This window comes from Oryzias latipes, chromosome 7 (assembly GCF_002234675.1).
Source record: "Oryzias latipes chromosome 7, ASM223467v1".
Classification (NCBI taxonomy): domain Eukaryota; kingdom Metazoa; phylum Chordata; class Actinopteri; order Beloniformes; family Adrianichthyidae; genus Oryzias; species Oryzias latipes.
The window spans coordinates 13,793,900-13,806,494 of record NC_019865.2 but is presented as its reverse complement, the minus strand read 5'-3'; the positions used below and the strand labels follow the sequence as shown (position 1 = coordinate 13,806,494).

At 38.6% G+C, this 12,595-nt stretch overlaps 2 protein-coding genes across 3 annotated transcripts; both read right to left on the bottom strand.

Moving 5' to 3' along the window:
* Positions 1 to 360: 360 nt before the first annotated feature.
* On the bottom strand, positions 361 to 5,766 carry LOC101158356 (ubiquitin carboxyl-terminal hydrolase 21). 2 transcript variants are annotated; one of them, XM_004070734.4, is made up of 12 exons: positions 5,601 to 5,765; positions 4,222 to 4,602; positions 3,774 to 3,830; positions 3,577 to 3,694; positions 3,371 to 3,485; positions 3,178 to 3,297; positions 3,023 to 3,087; positions 2,741 to 2,928; positions 2,204 to 2,282; positions 1,992 to 2,099; positions 1,072 to 1,186; positions 361 to 935 (listed from the first exon to the last, which is right to left on the bottom strand). In XM_004070734.4, exons 2-12 carry the CDS (start codon positions 4,375 to 4,377, stop codon positions 842 to 844), a joined length of 1,215 nt encoding a protein of 404 aa, XP_004070782.1. In that variant the 5' UTR covers positions 4,378 to 4,602; positions 5,601 to 5,765; the 3' UTR covers positions 361 to 841. The 2 variants fall into 2 exon arrangements, with proteins under 2 accessions (XP_004070782.1, XP_020560359.1); XM_020704700.2 differs by having other exon boundaries at positions 3,023 to 3,297; positions 5,601 to 5,766.
* Positions 5,767 to 5,883: 117 nt separating this feature from the next.
* Positions 5,884 to 12,387, bottom strand: LOC101158107 (rho guanine nucleotide exchange factor 3). The gene is made up of 13 exons (XM_004070733.4): positions 12,099 to 12,387; positions 11,812 to 11,860; positions 11,687 to 11,731; positions 11,151 to 11,207; positions 10,959 to 11,066; positions 10,720 to 10,878; positions 10,343 to 10,405; positions 10,133 to 10,229; positions 8,131 to 8,207; positions 7,796 to 8,053; positions 7,417 to 7,587; positions 7,083 to 7,275; positions 5,884 to 6,652 (listed from the first exon to the last, which is right to left on the bottom strand). The coding sequence occupies exons 1-13, from the start codon at positions 12,134 to 12,136 to the stop codon at positions 6,405 to 6,407; spliced, it is 1,563 nt and encodes a 520-aa protein (XP_004070781.2). The 5' UTR covers positions 12,137 to 12,387; the 3' UTR covers positions 5,884 to 6,404.
* Between the last annotated feature and the right edge of the window lie 208 nt (positions 12,388 to 12,595).

Genomic DNA, 12,595 nt, shown 5'->3' with positions numbered 1-12,595 from the left:
CAGGTATTTGTAGTTTTGTCTTTGCCTTTTGTCTTGTGTCTAGTTCTTTTTGAATTGCTATAAAGAAATTAAAAACACTTCTGATTTGGTCACGTGTCACTTTTCTTTTCATTTAATAGATTTGGAGACTAAAAAAATGTTTGTTTAGACTGGACTCTACGGTTTTCTTCCAAAAATCCAATAAGGGCAATTAAAAGATTATTTGATGTACTATGATCAATAGAAGTAAACATATGACACTTCTGGAAGTGCATTTAGATTATTTTAATTTGATCCAATCTACCAGATTTAGTGGAGAAGTTGGAATATCACAACTCTGATTGTGGGACTTATCAAACACAAAACATAAACAATAAAAAGTACATAAAAAAGAAAATAGCATTTTATTATTTGACTGCTGAAAGATTGTCATACATTAAAAAAAACATCACAAAGAAGTTTCATTTGAATCCTTTGCATCCAGTCATCCATCAAATGCATCCAGTCAAAACTTTTTTTTTCCAGCCCCTTTTTTTTTTAACATGAATTAGAAAGTAAAACACAGGCTCTATTGCCTGAGCATAACATTACTCTCTCCAGCCTGAGATCTATAGGGTAACTCCTTTGGCTACAGTTTTAACCGTCTCACTGAGCGGGTTCAAAAGCATTGTCAAAATTCAGTCCCACTTTAAGCGAGCATAGCTTCTCTTATATAATGTTCCCTGTGGTGAGATGGTGTTTCGTTAAGATTAAGAAGTTTCTTGTTTTTTTTCTGTTTTGCAGCTTCGAATTTGTTTCTGTGGACACTAAATCCAAGGTTGCTCTGATTGGCTGCCTGCCTGAGCCAGCAGCAGGTCTTGTTTCATTTTGTGGTGGTAGAGGTTTTCTTGCTGCGCTGGTAAAACAGTACATAGGCTTGATTGGTCTGAAGCTGGTTCTCTGAAAGTGCAGTCACACTGTAAGAAGGGGTAAATGTATAGACTCATTAGAAGATGTCACTGGCCTCTGTATACAAAGCTGTATCTGCATGAACAATACATTTTGTGACATGCAGTGCAATATTTGTTGATTGGTATAAATTGAGAAACTCACCTGCAATCATTGTAGAAACACCAGCCATTTTCATCTAAACAGCAGGCGGTGTAATGGCCCATGTTCACCGTCCCAGCATGATTACATATAGCATACAAATCATACAGAACCGGACCTGTAGAGTCAAATATAGATATGCAATTAAAAAAAACACCAGATAGAACTATTTACATTTGTTTTTTTAGAGCTTAACCGAAGACTCAAGCTCTTTTAGGGCTTCACAATCGGCAAATGCACATGCTACAAGGTCGAGGTAGGGGTTGTGATTTTTAGATGAAAGAAAGTTTTTGGGATTTATTCTAGCAAAAGAAAAATATTTGCCGACCAATTATGCCATTTTATCTTTGCTAAAAATCATGTCACAGGTATATATAGTCTTTTTTAACCCCTTGATCCCTGTAATTATTTCCAGCTATGCAATATATATATATATGAAAATGGTAAATCTTGTTATCTATTCTTTCATAAAAAATACCCTGCTGCTGCTAGCTTACAAGATTTTACATCTACTTCCATAACAATAAATAACTTTAAGCCTTTGAGCAACATTAACTTGATATATTGTTTCCACAATGTCTCATTCTCGTTCTTGTTTTCATTTATTTTAAAAAGTCCTAAGTATCTGAAAAACTACTACAATTCCACTTTGAACTGAAATTTATGTTCTAACAATTTGGTCTAAATAAATAAAAAAGAGATTTAACCATAACGGGTGATTTAAACTGAACAAAGGTAAAAGTTTCATGTAGATGTAAATTCTTAAGTCAAAAGGAACAACTGAAGGGATTTTTTGGACTGAAAGTCAGTTATTTAATGAACATTGAATGGCTTCCAGTAACCACATTTTTGAACCCATAACCCATTTTTAACCCATAATAATTAATCAGAATAACCAGAAAATAAAATCAAGCTTGTGTTACCACAGTCAGCTGGTCCATAAGGTCCAAGGTCCAGGTTAGTGATTGGGAAAGAGACATGCACTGTGCTCTTACTGATGGACCATCGGGATGTTGTGAAGCGATTCAGGTCTGATTCAGATTGTTAAGCGTGATCATCCAGCAGTTTTTATCCTATAAATACTATGTTTCTTTTTCTAGTTCATCTATGTAGGCTCAGTCGTTGCCAAGGATACGAATCACTAGAACCTGAGGGAACCTCTGGATGCTCAGCCGCTTGGTGCACTCCGTATGCCGGTTACATCTCTCACACATCTGGAAGACGTGAGAAAACACAAAGAGCAGAATTTGTTCAACAGATCCGATATGGACTAAATTCTGTAAAATATTATCTGGAAATTTCAACTTTGTTAAAAAATGACTTTATGACATCTAATAGATTCCAGATATGAAGAAAAGTGATTAAAAAGAATTTAGAAGGTGCTTTAATCCAAAGCCAATAGGGACAATGTAGGCTTGAGTATTTTTGTCAAGGACGTAGGTGTTGGTGGAGCATGGCAGTTTACCTTTAAACTAAACTAATTATGAAGAAAAATATATTTCCGTTTGATTTATACAGCCACATGCTTTGCAATGGGCTAGTACTAATTAATTGTTATGTTGCAAAATGATAAAGTCATCAACGTGCATTGAATATAGTTGGAGAAAAAAACTTGCAGCATTGCCAGCAGTATTCTTGAGCCACAAAGCATGTGCGCTCCGTGGTAACTCACTGGGGAATTCTCCTTGTCCAGTTTCTCCTCCTGGGAGAAGAGATCCAAACACTCCCACAGTGTGACCTCCCTTCCAGAGCTCCTCTTTGGGATGGGCAATGACAGATCACAGAACACGTCAAATGTGTTGGAGTAGTGAGAGCAGACCGAGCAATGCAGCGAGCTCCGCAGCTGGCCCGAGAAAAGCTCTGTTCGGAGGATGACACATGTTATTGTCGGTGGCACTCTGTCATCCAGTGAGGATGTCACCGATGAAGCAGTGTGGCTGGTTCTTCTTCTCACCTACTATTATGCTGTCATCTCTCTCCAAGTGCTTTTTCCACATGGCAGCTGCCTCCTCAGCAATCCTATTGGTGGTCAGAAAATGAAGAAACATCGAGGTCAAATTAGAAAGGAAAGGTTTCAAGGATGCATTTTTTAGATTTCTGCTTGCCGACCTGAATCTGGCATATTTCTGCTCAGGCTCCTTCCCTGTTTTTCTTACATTGGGTCTGCGGTTTATTTCAGTGTGCAGCTTGTCTAGTAGGAATCTGAGAAACTCCTGAGCATCCTGTTGACTGGAAGACATAAAAGAGTTGTGTTTTTTTATCTGCTTTTGTGTGTCTTCATAATAGAAACTATAAGTTTTACCTGTATCCACTGAAGTAAGGCACTGCATCTTTGAAAATACTGTAGAACTTGCGAGGATGTACAACAGTGTCTCCATCATTTACATCCCACAGACCTGACAGTACCTTAGAGAAAGCTGATGCAAAATAAAAAGCAAAAAACAACCCGTAATGAGACAAAGTGAAAAAAACAGGACATGGGAGAAGAGGGTAGCAGAGAAATAATACCTTCCATGAGCTTTGCATCCTCTTTGGAGAACTTCTCATGCTTGTAAGACTTTAGGAGGCTGTAGTTCCTCAGAGCACGTGTGTGAGACAGACACTGGACCACAGCATTCAGGAAACACTGAGGAACGATAATGATGAGTTTGTCGACGCTAAAGCAACTCAACACATCAGTATTCGAAAGATTTCTTGACACTCACTGTGTTGCCTATGTTCCTAAGACCGACCCTTCCACTTCCTAAGGCGAGTGGGTCTTTCTGGAAATTGAAAAGCACAATTGGAAATCAGCACCAATTCAATATTTACATTTTTAGTTTTTTTTATATGGGTCCTTGTATTTTCTCCTGTAGTCATGCTGGATGTGACTGTCTGAACCTTGCCCTGTTACAGTGTCTCTAACTTTGACAGGACAGATTTAGCCGTCTTATCTTGTTAGCATTACAAGAGAAGCTAAATTTAGGTCAGTCCTAAGCATTCATCCTATTAGAGAGCCACAGGGAGCGCTGACAGGTGTGTAAACACCTGAGTTGATGTGCACCATTTTAGAACTACCTTCATTTACATTTATGCCTTGAAAATCCAATTAAAGTCACATGAAGAAAAAAACAAGTAACATCTTAAAGGTTGGTTTAAGATGTTAATGGTTACCTCATTGTCAGTAACCAGCAGCAGACCCATCAGCGATGTGTAGAGAACAGACTGGGAGATGTCGGCTGTCTCTCTCTGAAGGCCTTTTTGAGACACGAGGGTTCGACAAAGAGCCTCGCAAGAGCCTTCCACATTGACACCACTGGAACCTGGCATCCTATTGAACCTAAAAACCTCTGAAGGAGCGATCAGAAGGGCTTTCTGAGGAAATGGGAGCCCTTGAGGTTTGCACCTGTGACCAAATGGGGCAAATCTTCTACTTTGCTTGTCATATACTCCAAAAGGTTAGCCGAATTGACAAGTGGAAGTTATCGGCAAAAGAATCAGTCCAACTTTTTAGGTACTTCTCTTCTGGTGCAGGAGAACCATGGAATGACACATCTGCAGACAAAACAAGTGCATCTTTGGATGAGGTTCTATTTGGGCAGATTCTGGTTGTTTACTTTAAATGATGACGTTGCACTTTACACTTCTCAGGGAAAACATTTTTGCATGAAGGAAATCGCTAAATTACGCCCTAGTGGAGGAACGTTTGCTTCAGGAGGCTCTTTACAGTTACATAACAAATATAGTTCATTTTAATTATTCAATTCATATCATAATTAGTGGTTGAGGATATGATTTATAGTTGATATTGTTTCATTTTGAACGATCAGATTCACTGACCTAAAATCGATCCAGGACATCTCTAGCCAAAAGTTCAACCAGTGTGACTCAGAGATACCAGAGTACTGAACAGTGCAGGTGAAGTTTTCCAGATTCCTTGTATTTTCTTACAAGATAATCAAGTGTAAATTAAATATTTGTACAAACAAACAAGTATACAAGAATTATTGCCAAATCCGTTTTTTTCTCATAAAGTTCCACCCACTGTCGTTTCTCCACATCATAATAATACAAACAGGACATTATTAGAACATTCTAGCACACTGTATGGTCACGTCTTTGCTAAATTCAAAGCGTTTCCACACATTCGACTGGAATGATGACTTGATCATTTTTTGCTGGTATCACGTGTGTGTTGTCCACTATGATGCACTTGGTCATTTTATGTTCTAGTCTTCCTCAATCCAAATGGTATTTTTCCATCATCAATCCTTATCGATTTACTTCATTATGAAACAATTTTATAATTATATATATAAAGAACTTTGCCCAGACAGATTCATCTGGTTAGATCATAGGAATATAATTATTACACCCCTAATAACAAAGTTTTCTCAGCTAACCTTCAGGAACGCATCTTCTCATCAAACTCGGTTACGTAAACCACTACAAATGACATGCTGCCAAAGTCAACTCAATGCTATTAAAGGTAAGCTCTTAAAAACCATAAAAGAATGTGAAGTATAAAGGAATTTGCAGAGTTTTGAACTCACCTCCTCTCTCTGTGGACAAACTGTCCCTATCAAACTGTTCCCATCATTTGCTGAGCTGTTAAAAATGCATAAGGAGAGGTCTACTGTTTCACAGTGTCCGTGGGCTAGAACTGAAAGTCTACCTCTCACTCTGTTGCCCTGCCACCAGTGTCAAAAGAGAGAGAGCTGGAGCCAGAGAAAGAGGGGAGGATAATCACCCCTAATCTTTTCTGTGCACTGTAGATCTCATTGTCTATACATAGCCTGGGGTTTTCATGCACTTTCTCCACAAGCAATTTGCCTCTTTTTTTGAGTGTCAGTTTATTGAAAAAAAAAAAAAGTTTTTCACAAAGAATTCACCACAAACTCTAATTCTTAACAAGTATATTAGTCAAATTTCTAGTCAAAATAGGCTTTTCACCAAATGTAAGATGCAGTAACTTCAATTGCAGCATTTCACAATAACACAATGGCTTTTTTTGTCTTAAAACCTTTAATATTCTGTTATAATAAAAAAAACTAGCAATATCTATAGTACAGTCCAAAAATAACAACTGTCTTCCTTAGTCAAATATTATTTGGAAAGTTATTACAGTTTACATCAAGTGTAAACATGCATTTGACTAGAAATTGGAAAAATATCAGTAAGACTATTTTTTCTTTTTTTACATTTCACATTAAGTGTGTTGCGACCAAAAAAAGCAAGAAAAGAAGCAACAGTGTGTGTTCGTATCAAATATCTTTTATAAAAAAAGTCCATATGACCGCTGCCTTTCCCGCCAACCCCAAAATGTCTTTGGTAAGTCCAGGTAATCCACCCAAAAGTCAGCGACTGGTGTGGTCTGCCATGTCTGTGTCTGAGCTAAGGCTGAGCTCAGCTATGTGACACAGGCCAGATTCAGGGTGAAGAGAGAGCTGCGACTGGCTGGTCTGAGCCGTTCTATCTCGCGACTGCACAATGGCTTGGCGCAGGCAAGTGATCCATTGCTGCTTGCAGAAGGAGTCATTGGCCTGCAGGATGTAAGGGTTGAATTTGGAGCGCCCCCTGCTGCTGACTCGGAAACAGTTCTTCACTATGGGAGAAAAAGAGAAAGGGGAAGAAAGGACACTGAGTGAAAGTTGTAGGACTCACTTCTGTGAATGTGGTATGAATGGTTTGCGGAATTCTTTTTTTTTTTTTTTTTTAAACAGCATGCTAAGTTTGAAGCTACAGGCATAAATAAATGCCAAAATAAATATTAAAGTATTCACTCAGCAAAATAACAGCTAAGAAATAAAGTAATTGAATCTCAAAGTAATCCAAAACAAAAATTTAAAATAAATTGAAATTTTCTATGACTATTTACAGGCATCTCTTTTAAATTAAAATCCAAATTTATTTTTTTAAATTTTTCTAAATCATCCAAAAAAATCATTTTTTTCAGATAAACAGGCTTTTTTTTAAAAATGTATTTCACTTAATCTATAAAACAGCTGTTAATCTGAAATCATCATGTGTGATACCTTTATCATTTCCTCCAGTGAATGCACCTCTGAATGTGCCTCCTCCACCTGCTTCCCCATCTGGAATCTCCTCCAGATTTATCAAAGCGTTGGGCAGCGGCTGTCTGTACACATTGAAGACGTGTCCGCCGTCTTTTTCCTCCCCTGGTTTCGTGAGCACCAGAGCCAGTTCAAACAGGAATACATGCAACCGCTGACACAGAGACACAAAACACAGGACAAACGTTTGTCAGGAAAAGTTCAAACAGCGAGATGGCACTTGGTTACTAAGTTGGTAGCAGATGAGGCCACAATAAATGTCAGATAGTGGCAAAAACAATTATTTGATAGTCACCTGTCCTTTGTTGTTCTTGAGCTCTCCGTGGCAGTAGATGAAGCGGGACTGTTGAATCTCAGGTAACCTTTGGCTGTCTTCAAGGTAGTGGAGACCTCGCCGATAAAACTGGCACTCTGCCTCTCCGGTCTTTTTGTTTACCTCAGCAACAATGTTCTGAATCAATTCCAACTGAAAATACAACAACCATGTTGTGCATATTTTATTAAAACCGAAAATATGACACATACTTAGATTCCATTTTGTATTTAAATTTGGATCTGACAGTTGTAATTGTAATGAATTGAAGCAAATAGCTGAACACACACTATTTTGTGAACAGAGGACAAAATGTCAGTGTGAATGTGCATAAACACACAACAGATGAACATACACTCACCGCGTCTGGTAAGTAGTCCTCATCGGGGTGCTCCGGAGGAGTGCACTTCTGTATTTCTTTCAGTAATAGAGGGTATTTGACCAAACGGGATCGAGGGAGATCCAGAAAGTTCCATAAGTCCAGTTTCCTGCTGAAGGAAGATTCCTGACAAAGCCGAAGAAAGTGTTCCACTCTTTTCTCGTTCTTCTTCTGATCCAGCAGAGCTTTGGCTCCCACCTGGTTACAGCAGTACGTAACATAGGCCTCGAGGCAAGGAAACTATGGAGAAAAGGACTAATAAGGGAAAATATCAAATAAATAAATACTGGGAACCCAGAGAATAAGGAGAAACTTACCCAGTTAAGCAGAGTGGGACCCACTTCTCCAACTGTCTTTTCTGATCCCCTCAAGCGTTCAAGGCGACTTAGAAGATCTAGTAGGATATTTGAAAAAAAGGTACACAAATCTTGGCAAATTGATCATCAGTGTTGCTACAACCCGATAGCATAAAGAGACACATAAATAACAAACTTCCTAAAAAAGTTTATTTTCTATTATTTATTAAATGAGCACAAACTTGTTTTAAAATGTATAACCCTGTGAAGACCACTGAATCTAAGAATTCAGTAATTTTTCCCCTTTCTAATTCAGATGTTTTTGATGATATCCTCTAAAAAATGTGCAATATAATTTTTTCTGCTAGATATGGATCGTATCAATTATGATACATTGAGTGATTTGGTAAGTTTTTGCCCACAACAATGTTAGTCTAAGATGAAATAATATTGACACTAGTGTATAAAAAGCACCCTATTTACCCACTGTCTCAAATATTTTCTAACATGGTGTAAATGTATTATAAAAAGTAGTTATCAACAAATTTTATAAAAAATCATATAAAAAGTAAATAACACTAGAGGACTTGTTCTCACCATAAAGTTTTGAAAACTAGCAAAACCTTTCCTACCAAAAGTGTTTTAGAGATGTAAAGCAGCAATCTTGAAATGATCACAAAAAACCTTTCTACTGCCCCTAGTGGAATGATGATGAACTACAGGCCAGAAAACATGAACCAAGTTAAAAATACAAAGGGTTTTTAAGGAACGTTTGGATCATACTGGTAAAATAGGGGGCTCAGAAAAGCTTGTACAAAATATGAATGTTTATATAAGGACAATTTTCCCCCCGAAAAAGAAAAAAGCTTCTATTGTGTCTTGGCAAGAATTCATGCCGAAAGATAATTTAGCAAGAATGCAATTTCAGCTTTTCTGGTTTGTATAGGTGTATTGGAAGACATTTTTACGCCAGATGCCCTTCCTGACACAACCCTGTATTTTCTACAGGCTAGGGACCAGCACTAGATCTGGGCTCCCTTGTGAATACATAGTTAGGCAGTAGCACAAAGGGTCTTGCCCAAGGGTCAACACTGGATGAAGCTCATCGTGGCCCCTGGGAAATGAACCCTGGTTTCCCACGCACCAGTTCTACACACAGCCAACTGAGCCATCCAGCCACTACCATAAATACTCATTTATGGTAGTGGCTGGTGGGTGTTAACACAACGTTAAGGAGGACAACCAGAAATAACGTGAGAGAAGCAAATATCACTGCCTGCCAATTTTGATCAATTTATTATAGATAATTATTTTTAATTATTGTTAATAATTAAAATTATATTTTTCAGAAGTAGGTAACCAATGCTATCCATAAAGATCTGTGTAATCTGCGGAGAAACTGACAAAAACAGTCTGAATTAGCCCTTATAAATGGTAAATGTAAGCCCTTAAGAGCATAGAAGCATAGCTCAGGTTTGAAAAGCATCCTTTGAATAAATCAAAGGATCTTTGAAACAATGTCCTTCACACAGACATGTTTGGTTATAACACTCCAACATCTGATACCAGAAGGAAGACAAAGTGGGGGAGGGCTATGAGGGTTGCTTTGCAGCCATCTGAGTTAAAGGTGAAAGTTAAATGTTAGGGCCTTAATCTAAACTAAACTGGGAACAGGGAAAAAACAAAACTCAACAACCAGCCAACAGAAAAGTCGACAGACAATTTAAAAAAGACTTAAGATGAAGATGTTTTTGGTGCCCAAAGTCCCAGCCATAACCCCCAATGAAGCAATTTAAAGCCTTTGCAGAGACGAATACCCACAAACCTCAATGACCTGTACCTACTTACCTACTTCATGAGACAAAAAGGCCCAAAAACCTAAAATAAATAGCCCTCAAGTATTTTTAAAAGATTGGAGAAGAGGATTTGCCTCAGATGGGATCGAGATGGGTGCAAATATGCTAATAATGAGAGAAATGTTACTTGGAAGATACCAATTGAGAGAATTTAACAGAGAATTTACCTGTATGGAGGGGAATGAGGGATTCCAGAGTCCCAAAGATCTGTCCAAGCTCACTCTCAGACATGATGTCCAACTTCAGCATGGGATCATAGTACACCTGACACCAAGGTCATATACAGATGAATATGTGTGAGGGAAAGTTTAAAGACTGCAACGTGCAAGTGTTTCCATGTTTAGCAACACAGGTGCAGCAATATGATGTACAAGTACCTTTTTCACTAAACTGAGGTCCTCTATAAGCTGCCTTTCTCCCTGAGTCAGCTCATAAATCACCTGCAGAGAAGTAAACCGTTCCATGACTGCAAACAGCCACTCAGACAAGTCAAAACACGTATGGAGTTGCATAAGAGGTTAATGGTGTACACAGCCAGCATCAGCTTTTCACAGCTGATGGTTTGGCAAAGGAAGTAGAGCCTCTAGTGCCAGCTCACATCCTCTTTCACAATACCCCACTGCGAAGCAGCTTCAGAGAAATGAAGAGAAGGTGCAGGGCACATCATACTCTGTTTTTAAGCACATATTCCACAGCGGTTTCAGAAATTCTTCTGGTTTCTGCAGCTGAACTAGAAAACGACCGTGCCTCACACCTCTTGGCGTTTGATTTCCTTGGCTGTGAGGTCGTGGCTCTCCACTGTGTCGCTCCAGCACTGGCTGTTGCGCCGACGTGGAAACGAAGAGGGTTTCTGGCGAGAACGGGGGAGAGCCGGGGGCAGAGGTCGAGCATCTGTACGAAAGCTAATAGATCGCTGTGAAAAGAAAAGATGGTGTTGACTGTCTGAACGGAAATGTAAGTGGTAAAAGCATGGGTGTATCTGAGCATCCTTACTGAAATAGACTGACTTAAGCGTTTCAGAGCCGGCGTCTTCATTTGGGGTAGGACGCCCGTGAGGCTGTTTGATTTCCCCACAGGTTTGACTCGTTTATTACTGGGCTCCTGAAAACCACATGAACTGAGCTTAAGCAGCTCAAAAAAAACATAAACAACATAAATATAAAATCTCCAAGAGCTGCAACTGACCTCTGAATCTTTCATGTGGTCAGGTGACATTTCCTCCTCCTCTTCTTCCTCTTCATCCTATTGGAAGTCATAATTGGGACTGAGTTAGAAAAAAAATGGAGTGGAAAAAGTTGAGGAAAACAGAGAGAAGGCAATGTTGAGAGGGTTAAAATGTTGCATGGTGCAGCCTTCTCATTTCCTGTGTGAGTCTTTCGAAGAGGAAGAAGGTTCAAAGCGTGCCTCTGTAGTTAAACAATAAAAATGACTGCCTTTTAACCTCCACATTTGCAGTGCAGCAGTGGTGAAATGCAGTTGGTCAAATAGGGATTTTTAAGGAAAGCAAATATGACGCAAGACAATAAAGTGGACAGACCACAAAAGCTCAAAGTGGGTTTTATATTTAAAAAAAAAAAAAAAAGTTCTGCTGAACACAATGCGCATTTCTTTGTCAGTTCAGCAGTCAGCATTGTGGTCACAAAGGTAAAGTTGACTAACTTCCGCCTCTTACTGAGAAACAGAGACGATTATGATAGGAAGCTGCTCGGCTTATTTCTCACCTCAATGATTCTTATCACAGCTTCGGGATCTTGTTTTCTCTTTTTCTGAAAGAAAAAAATATGATCAGCTTTTTCCCCCCCTTTTAATTTATAACTCAAATGAATGAATAAAGGCAGATTCTTACCCCAGCATGATCACAAACAAATGTGTGACTGTCGCCTGACATGTCAGACCTAAAAAGGAAAAAAGGTTCCCAAAGAAAAATAAAATTATTCAATCAAAAAGATTTAAAATAATCTAAAAGATCTCATTTCACCCTAAATTAGTTTGTGATTATACAACAAGAAACTGGTTCACTGATGATGCAGCAAGTATAGACTAAAAAAATAAATAAAATTACCCAAAAAACTCAAGTCACCCTGTTTTATCAATTAACAGATGGAACACAGAAGGAAAAAAAGTTGATCGTACCAGGAAGTCCTCGATTCATCAGTCGCCTCCACTTCCATGTTAGTTTCTTCAAAGCATCTTCACAATATCACTGGACATTTTGAACACGAGTGGCAATAATCCAGATTTGAGGTAGTTTCTGTGCAGGCCCGAACGCAACCTGTTTGCATTCGGGGTGTTAAAAGCTCAACACACTCCTTCCTCTTCACTTTCTTCCTCATCTTACAGCTTACCACATCCTTTAGGGGTTGCACAGAACTCGCATATCCGCTCTTCTCAGGGAGGAGTGCTCAAGCTTCACGCTAAGCTCATCACCGAAATCTCATTTCTCCTCCAAATGTTCACAAAAATTTGTTGTGGAAAAATTGTAAATTGCTGAAGTGAAATAATATTTGACGTAGAGTGTCATATTAGACTGTGGTTACCAACTGATCTAGTTTTAGAAAACTTAAATATCACATAACCTACAGACATTTTTTCCACAGTAAATAGTCAACCAGTCTTTTAGCTGGTGAAGC